We start from the raw sequence: 23,034 nt of genomic DNA on the forward strand, positions 1-23,034 counted from the left end.
ATATTTAATTGGTATTAATAACGTTTGGGCAATCAAAGAAATCTTACAATAGTTCAAGTTGGTGTCGGGCTGAAAGAAAGTAAACTTCCATAAAAGTTATTTAATTGGTATTAATATTCCACTTGATTGGTTGGAGGATGCAGCGTCAGTTCTTAATTCTAAGGTGAGAGGAGTTTCGTTCAAGTATTCTAAGGCTCGAACCAATCAATACCAATAGGAGCTATGAGATAATTGTGTTAAGAGAATGCTGTAGTATTGTATTGGCTTCGGTGTTGGTCATAGTGCAGGCTAATGCAAGAAGAAGGTTCGGTGTATCTATGGCATTTTCCCTCTATTTCTTGAGCTAGTTACATATATAGTGTAAGTTTTCGATTCGAGGCAGCTGGTAGGAGGTTCGGAAGATGCTAAGCTGAGCATTACTGTGTCCCTGTTTGTGCAGGCACGTGGATCTTGAAAAATTAGTCTGATTTGCAAAACACATCCAGCGTTGAACATGAACTGAAATTGGACCAAACCAAATTTCGATTTCCACATAGTATGAAAGAAACCGAAGAAATTTAAACAAAAACGAAGCAGATGAATATGGAATGCATAAAACATGTGAACACCAAATATAATCAATTCCACCATTTTCAATACACAAAGGATCCAATATATCCCATTACTTCATCATACAAGCTAAAGAGTAGAAAAACTACTCTTGAAATCTATAATAACATAAAACCAGATCCAGTAAACAAGAACCCATTAAACAACAACAAAACTGTTACAACTCTAACCGCTTGTAAACTTGGTTACAGCTTTAGTACCCTCAGACACGGCGTGTTTGGCCAATTCTCCGGGAAGAACAAGCCTAACCGCAGTCTGAATCTCCCTCGAAGTTATCGTCGGCTTCTTGTTATACCTCGCAAGCCTCGAAGATTCAGCAGCAAGCTTCTCAAAGATGTCGTTGATGAAACTGTTCATTATACCCATGGCCTTGCTTGAGATACCAATGTCAGGGTGAACTTGTTTCAGAACCTTGAAGATGTAGATCTTGTAGGTCTCCACACTCTTCTTGTTTCTCTTCTTCTTCTTGTCTCCGGCGGCGGCGCCACCGTCCTTGGGTAGCTTCTTTCCGGCCTTGGGTTTCTTCTCGGCGGGAGACTTTTCGGCTATTGTGGATTTCTTCTCCTCTACGGGTTTCTTCTCCGCTGGTTTTTTCTCTCCTTTTGGTGCCATTTTTGTTTGAAAATTTGGAATTTGGAGATTGGATATTGAAAATATGATATACAGATTGAATAACTGGATGAATAATTTGTGATGCGGTGATGTTTTTATATATGAGAATGTTCTTGTGTTACCATTGGCTACTGATGTTATTCGCGGATCGATGACGTGGAGCTCTATTAGCATTACTTTTCATTACTTAGAGGATTCACAACAATACACGGTCACGATTTCGCTCTGATTCAAGAAAAGATCATTTATATTTGTCAAGTATGTTGCATTTCTAAGCAACTAATTTTTAAATTGTTTTATTTTTAAAAGGTTTCATATGTTTTAGTTTAACTTATAATTAAATAAAAGTATATTAAAGAAACTAAAATAAAGACGTCATCTACCCTTCAAACTTTATTATTTGTTTATCTTCTCAAAACAATATGATCTAGCGTCATTTGTTATTTTTTATCAGAACCCTTTATTTCATGTCATTAGTATTCTATTAATAGACAGAAATATTGATGACTATTTAACGAGAAATGTGTCAATTCTTAGAAACATAATCAAAATTACGGGAAAAATTGAAGAGGAGAAATTGATTAACATAAAAAATATTTAGAAAATAATAAAAACAATGAATGGATCAAAATACAATTATCAAAAATGGATCCTTTGCATTAAATTTGAAATATAAAAGATAATAAAAATATTAGTGGTTTTTTGGTGTCGGTGTGTAATTTCCATCTCTCTCTCTTTCCCTTAAATGTTTGTTGAGAAAAAGTAAGTATGAGTTAAGAAGTATTGAGAAACAAAGTGTGGGGAAGTCTCATATTAATTAGAAAAGTGTATATTTTAACATTTATAAATGAGAGAACTCACACTCATATTACCTTAAGGTTTTGGGTGAGTATGTGGTGCGTCTCTTACAAAAGTGTGTTGCTCGTTAAAGAAAACAATTCCACATAAATACTCTCTCATGTTGGACCCCCCCCCTAATTGTTGACCTTCCAACGCTGGTATTAGAGCATGTTTCGAGTGAGAGAATGGTTTCCTTATATCGAAAATACTCCCCACATGTGATGGGTAGAAGTAACTCGTTGAAGAGTGTCAATGACGAACAAATGTATGTGGATAAAAGAGCTTTTGCTTGAGGGAGAACATTATGGATAAACTCACACTTGACGGGGAGTGTTGAAAAAAAATGTGAGTTAAGAAGTGTTAAGAAACAAAGTGTGGGGAAATTTCGCATTGATTAGAAAAATGGATACTATCATTTATAAGTGAGAGAACCTATAGACTTATCACATTAAGATTTTTGATGAGTATGTGGTGTATCTCTTAAGTGTATAAACTAATGTCTATATATGGTTGAGTTTTATACTGGAATACTTCTATCGGGCCATAAAAGACATTTCATGGTTCAAAAAAATGAGATAAGTATAGCAATTATGGACTCGTCGCTCGATTGGACTTGGTCGCTCGATGTTGGACCTAAACACCCGATCCAATATACATGATCCATTTTGATTGTTAAGTGTGAACTATGATGTATCCAACTAATATCACTTAAAGGAAAACTGTAACCCCCACAATTTGAAGGAGAATGAGTATTTCATTACTCCCATATTTCTTATCATGGAATAAGGAAAATCACATCTCGGTTTTCTACCTCAGACCTAAGGGGGTTTTTATAAATACCTTAATTTCATAGTTGATGATTATGTTGTTGGCTTTTATATTTGATGATAAGTGAAAAGTGATTTGAGATTACTTAATTAATGAAAATCTTTAATCATCAAGATTCTAAAAAATACATTAAGGTTTCAATGGTACAATATAACAACAATGTGTTTTTGCGCGGAAGATCAACAACTTCACACTCTAGATGTCGTGTCTTGGGTGTGATGGGGTATCATCATATCCATTAACAAATGAATCTATATTAAATAGTAATTTATATATATATATATATATATATATATATATATATATATATATATATATATATATATATATATATATATATATATATCACCTCGGGTAATTTAACAATCTTGAGAAAAAGTAGCGTGTTATTAAGAAAATACAAAATATTATTGGGGATCAAGTCAATAATCAGTAAAAAAACCCTTAGTTAGATATTCAATCGAGGTGAAAAGTGACGCACTTTCTATTACACATTTCTTTACTTCTCCCACAAAATCGGGAAAAAAACACGTTATCAATCGAGATCGTATGACTTATTCGTAGTGGTGGTAATTCTATCGATGATAGCAACTGCATCTTCTGTTCTTTTGGTTATTAATGAACTAGGTGTTGTGTCATATTGTAACAACTTTGATTGTTGTAATAATCCATTTTTAAAATTTTGTATCGGCATCAACTAAAACACATTAGAAGTAACACAAGGTAGAAAAATGCAAAATAAATATTTTAAATTATATTATAAATAGGTTGAAATTTTGCAATTCTTCAACAATGGCGCAATTTTTTCGGTTTTCTTTTGTTGTATTTTAAATGGAAAATATTGTAGTGGTCGTGTAAAAAATCACAATATAGTGAATAAAAGTATTGGGTCCACTGAGAATGAAAAATATTACATATTTGCACTTATTACAATTCTAAATATAAAAAAGAGTTTTTTGTTTGAAAAAAGTTTTCTCTTCGTAAAAAGAAAAAAATAGAATTTTATAAATAATAGTGATCGAGACGATTGGGGTTAAGTGTTGCAATGATTTATGTAATTTCATGCATATGAGATGATTAATTATGCTCACTTTTACTTTCAGTGCATATTACTATGTATTGCTTAGCAACATTATCCATGTCTAAAATAACATTGTGATACCATTTTTATTTTTTATAAATAATTTGATATTTTAATAAACAATGTGAAAGCATTATACTTCAACAATATGTGTCAAAATCAGGTCTATCTAGATCTATCTCTAGACACTATCTCATTATAAATGACTCTCTCTGCCTAACAACATTTCTCGCTATCAACAACACCCGACATATCATGTTACAAAAAAACAAGTCTTTCAAGGCATAATCATGAGTTATCCTTATTCGATCTTTAAGATCCTCTAGACGCCTCATAAGTCCATAAATATAATAATGATATAACTAATATTAAGAATAATTGAAAGATCAAATTTGTGTTTATAGATTAGTCTAGATATAACACCATGTTTCTATTAAAAATACAAAACACATAATAATGAACGGACCTAATTCTAATAAGAGAGAACTTAAGTGCATATGATGGTGGTAGCTAGATAAAAGGTATGAAGCTAAACCTCTCATTGGGATAATTTGATACTCTTAGGTTGGTTCATTTGACAGATCTTCAATATTATAACAACTCCATCTATCTTTCAATGAGAGTTTTAATCAACTATATATTAACTAATATTATGTAGAAAACTAATATTTTTTAAAGAACTAAAAAGATCGTCTATTTATATAACTTCTAGATCTAATTTCATTCAATGGGTGAGAAATAAATTTCCCAATAAACTATACTTTTGGCTTTCTTAGCTCTGAAGTTTTCTCAACTTTCTTTTCTTTGTTACTTTAAATTCGCTTAACGATCTATAATTTTGCCCAGTGAATTTATCATGTTCTTTGCCCTTTTTGTTATGTCTTTGATTCGTTGGTGAAGCTTAAATCCATCCAACATATTATACTTGTTTGTCAAGCATGTCTTATTTTTCACACTCGTTGATTGAGTCATAATTCTCCCAACGAATTAGTCATGACTTAGGCTTTTAGGTCTTGGGTCTGGCTCGACGGTTGATCCTCTTTGTTTTGTTTTTTCATCTTTCAACCTAAAAAGTGTTAAAATAGGATCAATACATATTTATCAGTATAATTCTTATTTTAGCATAAATGAAGTGGTTTCTCATGTTACTTCATGTTTAAGTAAGATAATCATTGCGTGAATTTAATCGTGATAAACTTGTATTTTTCACAGTTATCACCCACCCCGAACTCGTCTCACAAACCCATCTTATTGATAATCTGAAATATTTGGTTGTGATAATATATAATTTTATTCGTGTATTTAATGTATTAATATTTTGTTTGTAATATTAAAAATATTTGAAAATTATAAATATTATTTTAATTTATTACTTGTAATATATGTACATGTTTGTTAGAGTTCATGACATATTATGAGTTTTGGAGACTAATTCAATTAAAAAAATGATTTTGATGTGGGGATATCTCAACCCGTTTGAGACGGGTTTTGGATTTGATTATTCATCTTTTTTAAAATTCGAGATGGAGAATGAATATTTATCAAAAATTTGGATTTGGAGAGCAAGAAAGTAAAAATTATCTTTGTCGTGACTATTGTCATTCCTAGCAAGGACTAAGAGGAAGTCATATCAACCTTTCAAACCATTATTTTAGTTTAGATCATTTATATGCTTAGGAGTATTGTAGTGTCATGTGACCTTGACTTCTATTTTAATAGTGAGGACCACGTCTTGATTGCAAGTTTGGAGACATGTTTTGTGTTCTAGTAAGTTGGTTTAATAGATATTGTCATTGTTGTTTGGTAGTAAGTTGCATGAAAATTCTTTTGCCTATGGAGTCATTGTCTTGATATCATAATTTCAAGATTGAATTGGATGTAGTCTTGGATTGTTGAAATTTTTTAGAAAATTGGGCACAAATATTTGATTAATAATTAAAACTGTACACTACGTGGTTTACTGATGAAACGTGTCATAACTCTAGATCTTGGAGAAAAGAACTCTCCCAAACCCACCTTATTGATAATCTATTAGGCTAGTTTGTTAGACCAAAAATTGAAGAAAAGGATGTTCTTAAGTTAAATTTGGGGATGGATTTATATAAAAATATTGTTGCAATAGAAAGGTTTACTACATAATAAATGCATATTAAAAACATAGGAAAATAATCAAAATAAACTTTAATAAATTTATATGTTCAAAATCGGAAGAGTGACTGGGGTGATGAGATATCCTTAAGTAAAAAGATAAAGTGTCTAGAAAAAAAATAATTAAAAACGAAGAAAGAATATTTTAATAAAACTATCATTCTCACTTTTTTATTTATTCATTTTTTTAATCCATGTAAAATTAATTGTCCTGAATAGAAATTCGATCGAACTGAATGTGATTTGCACAAAGCTTAAACCAAACCGAAGAAATGTACATGAAAACGTAGCACATGAACACCAAATGCATAAAACAAGCGAACCCCAAATATAGTCAATTCCACTATTCTTTCAAAACACAAAAGATCCACCAGATTCAATTATACAACCTTACAAGTTAAACATTAATCCTCTAAACAACAACTACACTGTAAAATCTCTAAACGCTAGTGAACTTGGTTACAGCTTTGGTACCCTCAGATACAGCATGCTTGGCCAATTCTCCAGGAAGAACAAGCCTAACCGCAGTCTGAATCTCCCTCGAAGTTATCGTTGGCTTCTTGTTATACCTCGCAAGCCTCGAAGATTCAGCAGCAAGCTTCTCAAAGATATCGTTGATGAAACTGTTCATTATACCCATGGCCTTGCTTGAGATACCAATGTCAGGGTGAACTTGTTTCAGAACCTTAAAGATGTAGATCTTGTAGGTCTCCACACTCTTCTTGTTTCTCTTCTTCTTCTTGTCTCCGGCAGCGGCGCCACCGTCCTTGGGTAGCTTCTTTCCGGCCTTTGGCTTCTTCTCGGCGGGAGTCTTCTCGGCTATTGTGGATTTCTTCTCCTCTACAGGTTTCTTCTCGGCTGGCTTCTTCTCTCCTTTTGGTGCCATTTTTGTTTGGGAAATGGAAATTGAAAATTGAAAGAATATGGAAGATGCAGATTGAACAAGTGTGAATGAGTAAGTAATTTGTGATGCGGTGATGTTTTATATATGAGAATGTTATCGCATTACCATTGGTTGCTGATGTTATTCGCGGATCGATGACGTGGAGATCCAGTAGCCGTTACTTTTACATTCCTTGGAGGATCGATGACGTGTAACACAATAATACACGGTCACGATTTCGCTCTAACTCAAAGATGTAAGAAAGCTTTTCTCTCATTTTCCTCATAGGATCTAATTGCTTTTCATTGCCAATTTTTTTTGGGCTGAAATAAGAATATTACCAATTTTATTTACTTGTTTTCTCGGTTTTTTTGTTTTAAAAAAATAATAAAAAAATGTTTCTATATAAAAAATAAAATAAAATCTTCATAATACTTATTTTAAATATTATATATTTTGTATATTATATTTTTTATATAATCATAATTTTAAATATAATATAAATTTAAAATATTTAAAATAATATTCGAATACCTAATATAACACAAATTAATACAATATCATAAATTTTAAAAGTGAGATATTAATAGATAAATATTAATTTAATTATATTAACATATAATATTAAAAATAAAAAATTAAATATAATATAAAAAGATAAAATTTAATGAATTGTGATATGTGATTTAAGAATGAAAAAATCAAAATATTATTTAGAATTTGTAGTTATATAAGTAAAACAAATTACTCGTAGTTCGTACAAATTAACTTTAAATAATGGATTTTTTAGGATTTGAATAAAAAATTTAGACTCTAAGTTTAAATGCTTATGTTTTATTGGATATTTTTATCGGTTTATATGAATTATCCATTTTGACAATTCTATTAAGGTAATTTATTTTTCCATTGTTATGATGTGGCTCACACCTTTGAAAATTCAAAAATATTCGTAGAAATTTTCGGAGATGCATCATCGACGCACCTTAAATCTCGTCATCCTTCGTAAATCAAATAACCACGTCACTTTTGCCAAAAATTGGTATGAAGTTGCATATATGAATATTCTCTGAAGTAAATTCGAAGACGCGTCTCTGAAAACATATTTCTTCTTTCGTAAATCAAACAGGTAACCACCTTACTTTTGTCGAAAAATGATTCAGGGAAGTATTTGTGAATATTTCTAAGGTAAATTCGAAAATACATCTCTAAAATCTTTTTTACATGTTTCTTAGCCAAAAACATTGTCATAAGTTTGTATTTTTTTTAATCCAACGTCATTTTAATTCGACTAACATTGTCATTATTTCATTCAAACATTAATAAACACGAATATCATAGAACAATGTAATGCGTTAATTAAAAAACATTCAATAATATTACAAACATTGTTCTCAAAGTATGGAAAAATACTAAAACATCCCCAAATACAAATAAAAACATAATCTAGTACGTATGCCTAATCTTACCCCTGGCTCCTCCTCTGCCGCCGATAACCCAAGGTATTCTGTGTTTCGATAAGAATGGAACATGTAAGAAAAACCGCAGCATCACTAGCTCTCTCAAACAACCTAGACTATATGCCCTTGCGTGTAATCTGTATAATATTATGACAGGTCAGTAACACACCAATGGCATGGTCATCCCTGACCTGCTCATTCTCCAGGATCTCATTATGAGCAGACCTAGTGGACGTCTAAAAGCATTTGTTGTCATGATAGGGTGTTACGCAGTATAAAACCAAGTCATGTAACCGTCTACATAATGTCATTGACTTGTGGTTGACATACTTTAATACTCCTCTAGTACTAGATGACTCTAGTAATCTTACAGTATGTCATCAAGCTGCCCGCGGACGATGCTATTAAGAGCATCCATGAAGGGGAATCTTATAATGATCTGCACATATTCAAACAGACACATGCATTGCTTTGGGAGATACTTGTACATCATATTTGTCTCACATGCCAACTAGCCAGAGTAAAATGAAATGGGGTCGAAGGGAACAATATCCTGATGAGTGTTGTATGGTGTCTAATCGATGTCATCATGTTGAGTTCGAACAATATACACACAGATCGGCCACATAACATCATTTTCTTTGCGCGAGCAATATAGATAAACATGTGGCCATTCCTCAGTATACTCTAGCACACAATAAAACTTGTGTATGCGATGAAAGTGGGATATGATCAATCTCAAAAAATGAATAAGAAAAAAGTATTAGTAACAAGTGTAAAAAATTGGTTTTAATATTAATAGTGGCTACGGATGTAACACCTCGTTTTTCTGATTAGATATTTTAGTAAAACTTATTTGTTAGAATTATGTATCTTAATGATTTTTTTTGTTAGGTGTTGGCAGGGTATGTTTCCTTGAATTAGGGGTATAGTTACGTGGTAGAAGTGAGTAGAATAATTTAGAGTTATTTTAATAATTAAAAATAATGTTTACTATTTTTATTATATTAAATAGTGAAAATAGGAATTTATTTAATTAATTGAGTAAATAAAATTTGGGATAATAAAATAATAAGAAAAAATGAGTGTGTAGATATTTTAAGGGTAAAGTGTTAATTACAAGGTTAAATTGAGGGTAGTATTGGTAAAGTCTAACGGGAGAAATTAGTTTACTAGAAAAAGAGAGAATTGAGAAAAAAGAGTCAAATTTCATCTTACGTAGAAACTTTGAGAGAAGAGAATGAAGGCTAGTGCAAGAGGCTAAATGTGATCTAGAGAAAGAGAGTGAAGATTTCGCTTCATATTTTTGCAAGGAATTCAGGTAAGGGTGGAAAGTTGTTTCAATAATAAGGGGTATGATGGACTGGTAGAGTGTAGGGACTCATAACCTTCCATAAGGTTTGTTATTTTTTTGATTGATGATGATAATACTGTTTTTATATGCACTGGTATGAATTATAACCATGTGTATTGATATATTGTTGTTATGATGTGCTTGAATCAAATGAATCATGTTAAACTTGATGGAAATTGATGATTTAGAGATGATGAATATGATTTTATTGTTGTAATGTGTTGTTGATCAATGAACCCATGAAATGATATATGAGTTTAAGGTGCGATAACAGTAGGAATTGAGATTAATTTGATGAATTTTCGTAAAAATAAGTTATTGTTACATAAGGTAGTGTTTTTATGATTAAAAACTGATTTTTTTTGACAAAAATTAGCAGTATGAGTCGACCTATGAAGGTCGTATGTCAACCTGTATAGGTCATGAGTCGACCTGTATACGTCATGAATCGACACATTCAGTTGGCACATCAAATAGAAGCTACAAACTTTAAAAATGAGACACATGAGCCGACCTGTAACTCGTATGTGTCAACACATAAACATTTTTTCTTCTATGTGTCGACCTATAGAGAGTACATGTCGACATGTAACTGCCAAAATGTTCGTTTTGCATTGCTCCACGATTTTGGCCATAACTTTTGATCCGTATATCCAAATGGTGTGTCGTTAAAAGCGTCATAAAGCTAATACTTAGGTCTATAATGTGGTATTAATTGGTGAAAGATTTGAATATTAATCATGTACGTATTGTGTCGATAAGTATATTGGTTTATATGTTTGGTTGATGAGTCGTTACATTGTTGCAATATCGTTGTGTGATAATGATGTTGTTATGTCAATGATGTTATGATAATGTTATTAATGTGTTGGTGAATTACTTCTATTTATTGATTTTATTGATATTGTAACATGAATTGACTGTTGCACATGATGAACGATGTGTTGCATAAATGGTGATATGTGTATGAGGATCCTTTTGGTGAGCCTTGTTGTGATAATGCATGTTATTGAGAGTCATGCATCCTGGTGTACGGGCTTCAGTACAGTTTTGGTGTGTTTTGGTCCTATGAAGAGGATTGGGAGTGAGTAAACGGTTTCAGGTGGGAATTGGTGAAACGTTACTTATGGTGACGGTGACGAACTTTGGTGTGCTCTAGTCCTATGGTGGGGATCGGGGTGAGTAGCCGGTCTTAGGTGGGAATCAGTGAAGTGTTACCTATGGTGGTGGTAACTGTAACACCCCTTTTTCTATCCCAAAATATTTAACATATAATCAGAGTAAATAAGCACGCATACAAACAAAAGGGCGTCACATCGACGTTTTCAAAACTAAAAGCTTTCAAAAACCAACAACACACCTGGTCATTCAAAATAACACATTTCACTTATCATGAATATTCAAACAATATGCGTTAACCGGTTAACGCATTTGGTTAACCTGTTAACGCAAGACAGAATGCAATTTTAACAGTATTTCAACAGTGTTAACCGGTTAACGCCCTGGGTTAACCTGTTAACGCAAGACAGAATGCAATTTTAACAGTATTTCAACAGTGTTAACCTGTTAACGCATTTGGTTAACCTGTTAACGCAAGACTGAATACAAATTTAACAGGTTTTCAACACTGTTAACTGGTTAACGCCCTGGGTTAACCTGTTAACGCAAAACAGAATGTTATTCCTGCGTTAACAATGAAACAGAATGCAGAATTCTCCGCGTTTCTCATCGTTGGAGGACCTTCGGACCTCCGATTTCGATTCCGTAAAAAGCTACACGTTCAGAAAATTATAACTCACGTCATAGAACATAAATTTACGGTTTCAGCACAATCCAATCATCACAAATCAAGAGTATTTATCAAACCTAATAATTACAAAACCATGCAAATTAAGGATTTCGACCTAAACATGTTCCTACCCATTGACTCGATCATGCTAACCCATAATAATAAGGATTCCCCCCTTACCTCTTCAATTTGATGGAAACCCTAGCTTCTCTTTACTTTTCCTCTCCTCTTTCTCTATTGCCTTTAATGATCAACTGAATTCTAACTCTCACTCTCCTCACCTCTTACTATTTATATTAGTATTCTCTTTGGGCTTAAATCATGATATCCATCTAATTTAATCACTAGGCCCAATAATACCTAATATTTAAATATCTCTATTTAAATTCAAATAAATAAACCAACTCAACATACACACTAAGTTAACTAATATAATTATTTAATTATATCTCATATCAACTAAATAATTAATTAATACACCAATTCAATTAGTATAGTCAATTATTATACTACCTAACAACCAATTAATTAATTACCACTCCACATAATTAAAATACAATATAATAATAATAGTATAATAAATTAATACTAAAATTGGGTTGTTACAACTCCCTCCCACTTAAAAGATTTTTGTCCTCGAAAATTTACCTCAAGCGAACAACTCCGGATATGATTCCTTCATCTTATCCTCGAGTTCCCACGTAATATTGCCATTGGCGACTCCGCCCCATATCACTTTCACCAAAGCAATCTCCTTACCACGAAGCTTCTTCACTTCTCGATCTTCAATTCGCATAGGTGATGTATCAACCGTCAAATTATCCCTCACTTGGACATCATCTAATGGAACAACATGCGATGGATCCGCAATGTACCTCCTCAATTGAGACACATGGAACACATCATGAAGATTAGAAAGTGATGGTGGTAATGCAATCTGATATGCCATGTCACCTATCCTCTCGGAAATCTGATAAGGACCAATGAAACGCAGCGTCAATTTACGCGACTTCAAAGCTCTACCAACACCCGTTATTGGCGTAACTCGAAGGAACACATGCTCATCTTTCTCAAACTCAAGAGCTTTCCTCCTCTTATCATGATAACTCTTTTGACGACTCTGAGAAGCCTTCATCTTCTCTTGAATCATCTTAATCTTATCCGTAGTCTCTTGAATCAACTCGGATCCAACCATAGCACCCTCTCCTGATTCGTACAACACAAAGGAGTTCTACACCTCCTGCCATAAAGAGCCTCAAAAGGTGCCATTCCAATGCTCGAATGGAAACTGTTATTATACGTAAACTCGATCAAAGGCAAGAAACTATCCCAATTTCCTCCTTGTTCCAAAACACAAAACCTCAAAAGATCTTCGAGTGACTGAATGGTCCTCTCCGTTTGACCATCAGTTTGCGGATGATATGTCGAACTCAAACGCAACTTCGTACCCAAAGCACTTTACAAACCTTCCCAAAATCTCGAAGTGAACCTCAGATCTCTATCCGAAACAATGCTCGACGGAATACCATGCAAACACACAATCCTCTCGATGTACAACTTAGCAAGTCTCTCCATCGAATAATCCATCCTTATCGGAATAAAATGAGCACATTTTGTCAACCTGTCCACAACGACCCAAATCGCCTCACAATTACTCGATGTTCTCGGCAAACCCGAAACAAAATCCATAGAGATACTATCCCACTTCCACTCGGGAATAGATAACGGTTGCATCAAACCAGACAACTTTTGATGTTCAATCTTTGACTTTTGACAAGTCAAACATGAATACACAAATTCCGCTACATCCTTCTTCATACCTTGCCACCAAAACATCTTCTTCAAGTCTTGATACATTTTAGTAGAACCAGGATGAATACTCAAACCACTTCTATGCCCTTCCTCAAGAACCCTCTTTCTCAAATCCGCAACATCCGGAACACAAACTCAATCACAACACTTCAGGATACCATTCTCATCAATCCGAAAGTCACCACCTTTACCTTGGTTAATCAATGTCATAACATCGACTAACTTCAAATCTGACTTCTGACCTTCTCTAATCTCGTCAAGAATGCCACACGTAAGCTTCAACATCCCAAGCTTAACACACGAAGACGTCGCTTCACAAACCAAACTCAAATCTCTAAATTGCTCCAACAATTCAAACTCTCGAATCATCAACATAGACATGTGCAATGACTTCCTACTCAATGCATCGGCTACAACATTCGCCTTTCTAAGATGATAATTCAAACCAAAATCGTAATCTTTCAAGAATTCCAACCATCTCCTTTGCCTCATATTCAATTCCTTCTAATCGAACAAGTACTTCAAACTCGTGTGATCACTAAACACATCAAATCTCGATCCAAACAAATAATGTCTCCAAAGCTTCAACACAAACACAACGGCGGCCAACTCTAAATCATGCGTCGGATAATTCCTCTCATGAACTTTAAGTTGCCTTGAAGCATAAGCTACCACTTGCCCTTTTTGCATCAGAACACCTCCTAAACCCAACAAAGAAGCATCACAGTACACCACGAAAGTTTCTAACGGATCCGGTAAAATTAAAATAGGAGCCGTAGTCAATCTTCTCTTAAGCTCTTGAAAATTCGCTTCACACTGCGAAGTCCAAATGAAAGCTTGACCTTCCACATATCACCATAATCCAACTCTATGAATTATCCCCCACTGGTACATATACACCCTCATAACAATATATCATTCATAATTATAGGTTAATTATCAATTATGTACACATAGATTTCATCCTAAAACGAATACAGCATTTAAATATCAATTTTTCACTTTTCAAACAGTGTTAACCTGTTAACGCATTTGGTTAACCTGTTAACGCAAGACAGAATACAAATTTAACAGGTTTTCAACAGTGTTAACCGGTTAACGCCCTGGGTTAACCTGTTAACGCAAGACAGAATGCAATTTTAACAGTATTTCAACAGTGTTAACCGGTTAACGCCCTGGGTTAACCTGTTAACGCAAGACAGAATGCAATTTTAACAGTATTTCAACAGTGTTAACCTGTTAACGCATTTGGTTAACCTGTTAACGCAAGACTGAATACAAATTTAACAGTTTTTCAACAGTGTTAACCGGTTAACCTCCTGGGTTAACCTGTTAACGCAAAACAGAATGCTATTCCTGCGTTAACAACGAAACAGAATGCAGAATTCTCCGCGTTTCTCATCGTTGGAGGACCTTCGGACCTCCGATTTCGATTCCGTAAAAAGCTACACGTTCAGAAAATTATAACTCACACCATAGAACATAAATTTACGGTTTCAGCACAATCCAATCATCACAAATCAAGAGTATTTATCAAACCTAATAATTACAAAACCATGCAAATTAAGGATTTCGACCTAAACATGTTCCTACCCATTGACTCGATCATGCTAACCCATAATAATAAGGATTCCCCCTTACCTCTTCAATTTGATGGAAACCCTAGCTTCTCTTTACTTTTTCTCTCCTCTTTCTCTATTGCCATTAATGATCAACTGAATTCTAACTCTCACTCTCCTCACCTCTTACTATTTATATTAGTATTCTCTTTGGGCTTAAATCATGATATCCATCTAATTTAATCACTAGGCCCAATAATACCTAATATTTAAATATCTCTATTTAAATTCAAATAAATTAATCAACTCAACATACACACTAAGTTAACTAATATAATTATTTAATTATATCTCATATCAACTAAATAATTAATTAATACACCAATTCAACTAGTATAGTCAATTATTATACTACCTAACAACCAATTAATTAATTACCACTCCACATAATTAAAATACAATATAATAATAATAGTATAATAAATAAATACTAAAATTGGGTTGTTACAGTAACAATTTGGTGTGTCCTGGTCTTATGGTGGGGATCGGGAGCGAGATGAACCCGAGTGTTCATGAATGATACCAAATACATATGAGTTGTTATCATTGTCATGAGTCGCATAACATGAATGAAATGTATGCGTGGAATATGACTATGCATGATGATAATGTTGTTGTTATGGTGTTGATGATAATTGAGATGTTATTGTGTATGATGTGATGATGATTTAGATGTGAGAATATGATATGTGTTGTGCATGATTGTGTATATGTTACACTATATTTTACATACTATATTGTTTATCATTGAAATGAATTCTCACCTCTTCTGTTTGAATGTTGTCTTTACATGGGCATCGTGCAGATATTCAGGAGTAGCATTGCTAAAGTAAGTGGAAGCCATCTCATGGAGTTGCTTCTTAGTTTAGTATTTTGTTTAGTAATGTCTTACTTTATTTATGTAACATCGGGTCGAGAACGCTTGTTTTAATTTTATGACATGTTTATGTTGAAGTCATAGAACTAATGTTGTCATTATGCATTCTTAAGTATGTTGAGAGGATTGATTATAAATCTCTTATTTATTATTAAAATTTAAGTTTGAGACCAAATGTCATTACTTACCTTATCTTCCATAATTGTTGATGATATTTCCGTTGCAATGATACTTTAAAATGGAAGTGAGCATGAGATGACAGTTTTAGTGTGAATTATGTAACCCGTGTTACGAAGCAGGATGCGTTTGTGATGTGTGTGACACCCCTGTGGTTGTGTTTTTAATTAAAATGTCTGATAATTGTATGTTGGGTTTAGAATGGTGTTACATTGGTGGTATCAGAGCAGGTCCGTCCGTCCGGCTAGATTGTTTAATTATGTTTGATCCCTAGTATGCGACATGTGTGTGAAAATATTATTGATGCTTGTTTTATTTTCCGTTTTCATGTTGGGAATGAAACAAGTGGGGGAGAAGCGAATGCTTCTTTTGGATGTTCCAATTATAGAGGGCTTGGACATCACGTTGCTGAAGCTAGCGGAAGTATACCCGAACGCATCGTACGCTCGAACATACAACAAAGTCGTCATCGAACTTTATTTATTCCCGAAGAAAAGGAAAAACATCGATAAAACCTGAGGGTAAGAGATATGTTGGGTAAGGAAGTCGGTTATGCAATGGGAAGATATTAGCACCCCTAACATCCATGGTACTCCATGAGAACCTTTTTTATTGTTCTTGCTTGTGAGGAGGAAGGCGATGTTTTGGCTAAAGATGAGCCAATGGTGAAAGAGGTGTCAGGCTGAATGAGGACTTTGTTACATCCCAAACCTTTCACCAAATTGAGGCTCCATCTAATAGCCAACATTTCGGCCAGACACGGGACAACACAAAGATTCTTTTTCAAACAAGCAACAACAATGACCTGTTGATTATGGTCCTTAACTACACACCCAAACGTGATTCCTTCCGCAACAATCAATCCATCACCCACCAGCATTGTGCAAACGCCTTTAGGATTAGGCTCCTTCACTGGATTTTTGCTTTGATTCCCGACATTATGGTCCGATGCAGTCTCTTTTCGAAACTCCATGACACCCTGCAAAGCTCTCTCCGCTATGACATACAGTTCCACTACTTTCTGGTTATACAAACAATCCTTTCTAGCTAACCAAATATTCCAGAAAGAGGAATTAAGTAATTGAACACTGAGTTTGTCCATGGAATTCAAAATGGCCAAAAACCAATCAAGCAAGTCCATACGTTTTATGCAAAGTTGTTCCAATTTTAAAATACAATCTTACTTGAATAGTTTCGCTCTAAAATATGCTCAAATATTAGAATTATATTAATGAATTAATATTTTTTTATGAAATTCTTTTGTCATCACTTGAAGATACTTAGTGTTTTTAGTTTAGGGATGTGATAATTCCATTTATGTCATTAATTATAGTCCAGCATAATTGAATTTATCACTTGAAACTTAAATGATTAATATTAGTTCTATGTATTTTAATCCATTTTGTATTAATTGGAAGTTGAACACATTAGGTGTTCAGTCTATGGGATTCACTTGTATTTTCAATGTGCATGAATAGTTTGATGCAATTGATGTTGTGATAGAACTCCCATTTATTCCTAGCAGATTTAAGTGTTAGAAAACGAGACACTTGAACAATAGTTGAGTTATAGAAGATTATAGATCTTGGGATATTTAATGAGCTAGCAAAGAATGAACATGGATGGAAAGTTGCAAGACGAAATAAAAAATATCACGCACGTGCAGCTGTACTATCATAGCATTGTTTTAAAAAAGGGATGAACCTTATTCTTGAGTCAAACATAATTACTATCATAGTATTGTTGCACAAAGCATAAACCAAACCGAAAAAATGTACATGAAAACGAAGCACTTGAACAACGAATGCACAAAACAAGTGAACACCAAATATAGTCAATTCCACTATTCTTTGAATACACAAAAGATCCACCGGATCACATTACATCACCTTACAAGTTAAACATGAATCCTCTAAACAACAACTACACTGTAAAATCTCTAAGCGCTAGTGAACTTGGTTACAGCTTTGGTACCCTCAGATACAGCATGCTTGGCCAATTCTCCAGGAAGAACAAGCCTAACCGCAGTCTGAATCTCCCTCGAAGTTATCGTTGGCTTCTTGTTATACCTCGCAAGTCTCGAAGATTCAGCAGCAAGCTTCTCAAAGATATCGTTGATGAAACTGTTCATTATACCCATGGCCTTGCTTGAGATACCAATGTCAGGGTGAACTTGTTTCAGAACCTTGAAGATGTAGATCTTGTAGGTTTCCACATTCTTCTTGTTTCTCTTCTTCTTCTTGTCTCCGGCAGCGGCGCCACCGTCCTTAGGTAGCTTCTTTCCGGCCTTTGGCTTCTTCTCGGCGGGAGTCTTCTCGGCTATTGTGGATTTCTTCTCCTCTACAGGTTTCTTCTCAGCTGGTTTCTTCTCTCCTTTTGGTGCCATTTTTGTTTGGAAATTTGGAAATTGGAATTTGAAAGAAGATGAAAGATGCAGATCGAACAAGTGCGAATGAGTAAGTAATTTGTGATGCGGTGATGTTTTATATATGAGATGTTATCGCATTACCATTGGTTGCTGATGTTATTCGCGGATCGATGACGTGGAGATCCATTAGCCGTTACTTTTTCGTTCCTTGGAGGATCGATGACGTGTAACACAACAATACACGGTCACGATTTCGCTCTAAATCAAAGATGTAAGAGAGCTTTTCTCTCATTTTCCTCGTAGGATCTAATTGCTTTTCATTGCCAACTTTTTTACTGAAATAAGAATATTGCCAATTTTATTTCCAATTTATTTAGAGGTTCTTACTGGGCCGGACTAAAAAGGACGTACATATATTTCACCCCTACTCGATAAACATTGATTTTAATATTGCAAAACAATTTAATGCAAGTATTCACTTAATAATTCCATAAACGATGTATTCTTATAATATGAAAATTCAGTTAAAAACACAATTTGTAAACTGAGTGTTGTTAATTAAACTACATCATATAAAGCCTTTTTTCTTTCTTTCTTTTTTATGTTTACTCCTTTGAATTTCCATGGTTATTCGCCATTTTTATTTGCATTCTAGAATTTCCATGGTTACAGTTACATGATCATTCAACAGTATTGTTCTTGTTATAATGTATTGGATCATGTTTCTCTGAATTCAATCTTTGTTGGTTATGTTAGGTTAGGTAATAAGAGTAGTTACAGAGAGGTTTTAATATGACACCTAGCAATGTTAAATATGATATATAAAGATATAAATTAAAGACAGGTGAGTTGTGACAAGAAGATTAAGCATAAGTCAATTAGGCCTTAAGGCATACACATTATTTACTCAAGGATTATGAATATCTTTGAGACTATAGCTTCCAAATTTGGAACAAATGAAACTACCAAATCTCTATTTCGAGTTGTCATCGGCATCGACCTTCGGGCCTCGAGGTCTGTACTTGTACCTCTTCGAAACAAACAAATAGACAAAGAAGTTGATCAAGCTGACAATGGAAAGAAACAAGTAGAACAGGTTTAGATGATTTCTGTTAATATTATTCCCTACTAACCAACCCCCACTTTTAGTATGTTTTGTGGCACCATTGATACACTTAACCACTATGGTACTCAGAAAATATCCAAGTGCCATAGAGGTCCAAAGGAAGCAAGTTGATGTAGATTTAAGTCCTTTCGGCGCCTCTGAATAGAAAAACTGTAGGAGACCGATATACGTAAACAAGTCAGCTATGCCGAATATGAAATACTGAAAAGAAAGCCAAAATGTGGTTATAGGCAATGGCTGAAGTACTGGAAATGCATCAAGCATGTTATTGTCGTTAGCCACTCTTTTTCTTTTCACTTCGACTATTGAAGCTACGGCCATGGATACCGAAGCGAGTATTAGGCCAACTCCGATACGTTGCAAGTGTGTTACACCAGTGGGAATACCGGTGAATTTACGTAGGACGGGAACGAAAATGCGGTCGTAGATAGGTACGAGAATGATTAAGAACATGATTGGGATGATTGGGAGGGACGCAGGTGGGATGTGGAAATGTTTGGTGAAGCTTGTGTCCATTGTGTAGCCTTGTTCGATTGAAAAGGTTTGAAGCTGAGCTAGGCAAAGGGTCATTATAATTGTGCAGCAGAATATTGGGACCATGCTGAGAATTATTTTCGCGTTTTCGACTTGGGTGACCCTGCAAAGTTTCCATGGACTTGTGCTTGGAGCCTGTGATTTCTCTAACTGTATATCAGGTTCTGAATTTATAGCTGCTCTGTCCAAGAACCTGAAAATGTCTCTGTGAGGTAGAAACTCAATTTCCTCAGCAGTTTCCTTGTCCTGCTCGATCTCGTATAGTTCTGTTGGATCTTCAGGCAAGGGGAGATTTCTGTTGCGGATTGCAGCAACGTAGACCTGTATGATCTCAATGAGACCACTAGTTCCTTTGACAACTTGAATTCTGTATAGCGGCAATCCAGAGGCAAAGATTATGGTACCGATAAATATAGCTATGGTGCCGATGCCAAAGCCCCAATCCCATCCTTTGTTTATTTGTATCCACACAATGAATGTTAAGCTAACTGAACCACCCAAGCAAACAGCAAGCAATAGAGTGTTAAAGAATGTGGACATTTGCTTTGCTTCTTTGGGGTCAGTTTCGTCGAACTGATCTGCACCGTGCGATGGCAATGCAGCTTTGGTTCCTGCACTGCCAAACGCCAACAAGTATAGGCCAAGAAACAGAAGAGCTTCTTGGCCTCTACTTGGTGTCTTACAATGAGCGGTTGCATCATTGATGTTGCAAATGCGTGGCTGTAGACTAGGATAGTGTGCTTGCGCCGTAAGCAATGCAAGACCCTGCATCATGATTCACAAAAACATAACAAGTTAAACAAAATGTTGAAGAGGTATTGAGAGAGGAGTTTTGGATCTTACCAAAAACTCGAAGAAGCCTGAAAATATAACAGATTTGTATCTGCCAATCCATGTATCAGCAACGACAGCCACCAAAATCGAGAGTATGTAACTAACACCCATATAGTTGGTGAGCATGTTAGCTGCATCCTCTAGTTCATAATGCATGATTCCGTTGAAATACGGAACCGAGTTCACAGCTAGTGCGAAAGTTCCCAAGTTTTCCAAACCAAATGTGACTGCATTCAAACATAAGAGAAAATCATAGAATGTTTATCTCTCTAAATTCAACTATACATACAACTGCAAAACCATACTGCAATTATTGAAGATTCAATTTCATCCACGAGTCAACGTCATTAAGGTTCATCGTTATAGTTAGTTGTCACTAAAACAAATGACAACATCTTTACCTAATATGAGCAAAGCAACTTTCATCCCTCCATATTTGAATTTCAAAGCACTTCTTCCTTTCCAATCCACTTTATTTTCATCAACAAGATTAAGCTGTGATTCCAACTTCATGTCAACAAACCCAGACTTGTCCTACCCGACCAAAAATGAAAAGAAAAAAATAACAACAATAAGTATGTAGTAAGAGTTAAGAAAATATAAAAACAAAGAAAAATGTAATACCATAGTTATGCAGAGAAAAAAACTAAGCTGGACAAATTACAATGACAACATAGAAGACCAATGTATGTTTATATATACACATTATATTCAATTAAACTATGCATTATTTACAATTGTCACAAATAAAATAAAAGCTACTTAATCAAGTTCGGTTAAATCAGCTCAGTTGATAGTTATATGATTACAGAGACGCGAATTCGAATCTGCGATATATCACGGCAAATATTTTTATTAATTGGACAGTTATGACAGCTGGATGAGGTGAAATTAGTTTTATTTAGACACAATGTAACTTTTTTTAGTTGTTGACAGTGAAATGCATCGCATAAGATTCCAAAAGTTGCAGTCAATTTATGAACAAGAATCACAATGCCACGGAACTGCGTTACAATGACATAGCTCCAAAATTTGCTAAGTTAAAACTCATATAGAATTTAGATAATCTCTAGAAATTCTTGTAAAAACAAATGTATGCCATTTGGCAATATATGTCCGTTACTATAAGTTCCTAAACATATAGAATAAAAAACGACTCTTGTTTGTTACACCAGAATGTTCGTTTTTTTCCTTCTTCATTGTAATGTAAAAGTGAAATGGACATTTCTAATTGAATGAAAAAATCTTTTTTAAAAGAATAAAATGTTAGAACATGCTCATCTGTCATTTCTTATTTTTCATTCTCGTCCTCTTGTCTCATGAGATCATCAACAATGCTTGGCAACTCAACTTACCAAAATTTCAAATTTCATAGGTTCTCTAGTTAAGCCAATAATACTAACAACTAAGTTTATTTTCTAATATTGTATAGTAATTAAAAGTTAGTATAGATAGACTAAAGAGTTTCTAAAAAGAAATCTAAAAAATTATCGATTGTCTAAGAATGAGTGGTTGAGTTTAATTCAACCCTACAAAAATGACTTGTAAGATGAGGATTGTCCCCACTTATAAGCACATGTTTAGACTATATATTATCTGATGTGAGACTCTTTAACACCCCTCTCACGCCTAGAATTTGCGTCTGGGGCGTGGAACTAAATGGTGGGTGACCTAATGAATCTTAAACGAGACTTTCATATCAATTTAAGAATGTGTGATTGGACCTAACTCAACCCTATAAAACTGGTTTGTAAGATGAGGATTGTCCCCATTTATAAATACATGTTCATGTCGTATATTGTTTGATGTAAGACTTTTTAACCGTCTTAACTCAACCTTATAAAATAGATTAGTAAGATGAGAATTGTTGTAACTATAAACACATGTCCTGACTAAATATTATATGAGGTAAAAATTGAGATTTTAAAATGATGCGTTATAGTTATAAAGGAATATATTATTTACACGTTATTGAAGATATAACATTATTATAGCTAAGCACTTAAAATCTATGTAAAAGATTAATTGGCTCTGCTAGTAGGAAGTTATGTTGAAAGCATGTTGAGGAGGGACAAAGTCAGAGATT

The 23,034-nt window shown here is 34.1% G+C and overlaps 3 protein-coding genes across 5 annotated transcripts; all 3 read right to left on the reverse strand.

Moving 5' to 3' along the window:
* Positions 1 to 601: 601 nt before the first annotated feature.
* On the reverse strand, positions 602 to 7,084 carry LOC127080296 (probable histone H2B.1). The gene is made up of 2 exons (XM_051020624.1): positions 6,566 to 7,084; positions 602 to 1,208 (listed from the first exon to the last, which is right to left on the reverse strand). Exons 1-2 carry the CDS (start codon positions 7,002 to 7,004, stop codon positions 775 to 777), a joined length of 873 nt encoding a protein of 290 aa, XP_050876581.1. The 5' UTR covers positions 7,005 to 7,084; the 3' UTR covers positions 602 to 774.
* A 10,820-nt stretch (positions 7,085 to 17,904) lies between these two features.
* On the reverse strand, positions 17,905 to 18,572 carry LOC127080288 (probable histone H2B.1). Its single transcript, XM_051020614.1, has one exon. It carries the CDS (start codon positions 18,470 to 18,472, stop codon positions 18,026 to 18,028), a length of 447 nt encoding a protein of 148 aa, XP_050876571.1. The 5' UTR covers positions 18,473 to 18,572; the 3' UTR covers positions 17,905 to 18,025.
* A 731-nt stretch (positions 18,573 to 19,303) lies between these two features.
* LOC127080274 (protein NRT1/ PTR FAMILY 4.5) lies at positions 19,304 to 21,839 on the reverse strand. Of its 3 annotated transcripts, none has more exons than XM_051020610.1 (4): positions 21,758 to 21,839; positions 21,350 to 21,482; positions 20,958 to 21,175; positions 19,304 to 20,879 (listed from the first exon to the last, which is right to left on the reverse strand). In XM_051020610.1, exons 2-4 carry the CDS (start codon positions 21,459 to 21,461, stop codon positions 19,428 to 19,430), a joined length of 1,782 nt encoding a protein of 593 aa, XP_050876567.1. In that variant the 5' UTR covers positions 21,462 to 21,482; positions 21,758 to 21,839; the 3' UTR covers positions 19,304 to 19,427. The 3 variants fall into 3 exon arrangements, with proteins under 3 accessions (XP_050876567.1, XP_050876563.1, XP_050876559.1); XM_051020606.1 differs by having other exon boundaries at positions 21,711 to 21,830; XM_051020602.1 differs by lacking the exon at positions 21,758 to 21,839 and adding an exon at positions 21,573 to 21,722.
* Between the last annotated feature and the right edge of the window lie 1,195 nt (positions 21,840 to 23,034).

Source organism: Lathyrus oleraceus, chromosome 1 (genome assembly GCF_024323335.1).
Source record: "Lathyrus oleraceus cultivar Zhongwan6 chromosome 1, CAAS_Psat_ZW6_1.0, whole genome shotgun sequence".
Lineage (NCBI taxonomy): Eukaryota > Viridiplantae > Streptophyta > Magnoliopsida > Fabales > Fabaceae > Lathyrus > Lathyrus oleraceus.

What these genes read in the sequence shown, in the direction of transcription:
- LOC127080296 (XM_051020624.1), bottom strand. Translation starts at nt 7,004, where the DNA reads ATGGCACCAAAAGGAGAGAAGAAGCCAGCCGAGAAGAAACCTGTAGAG. An exon ending in AGCTGTAACCAAGTTCACTA is followed by an intron (nt 1,209 to 6,565) that starts GCGTTTAGAGAT and finishes TGGCACCAAAAG; the next exon opens with GAGAGAAAAAACCAGCGGAG.
- LOC127080288 (XM_051020614.1), bottom strand. Translation starts at nt 18,472, where the DNA reads ATGGCACCAAAAGGAGAGAAGAAACCAGCTGAGAAGAAACCTGTAGAG.
- LOC127080274 (XM_051020602.1), bottom strand. An exon ending in AGTTGCTTTGCTCATATTAG is followed by an intron (nt 21,176 to 21,349) that starts GTAAAGATGTTG and finishes GTTTGAATGCAG; the next exon opens with TCACATTTGGTTTGGAAAAC. An exon ending in CAGGCTTCTTCGAGTTTTTG is followed by an intron (nt 20,880 to 20,957) that starts GTAAGATCCAAA and finishes ATCATGATGCAG; the next exon opens with GGTCTTGCATTGCTTACGGC.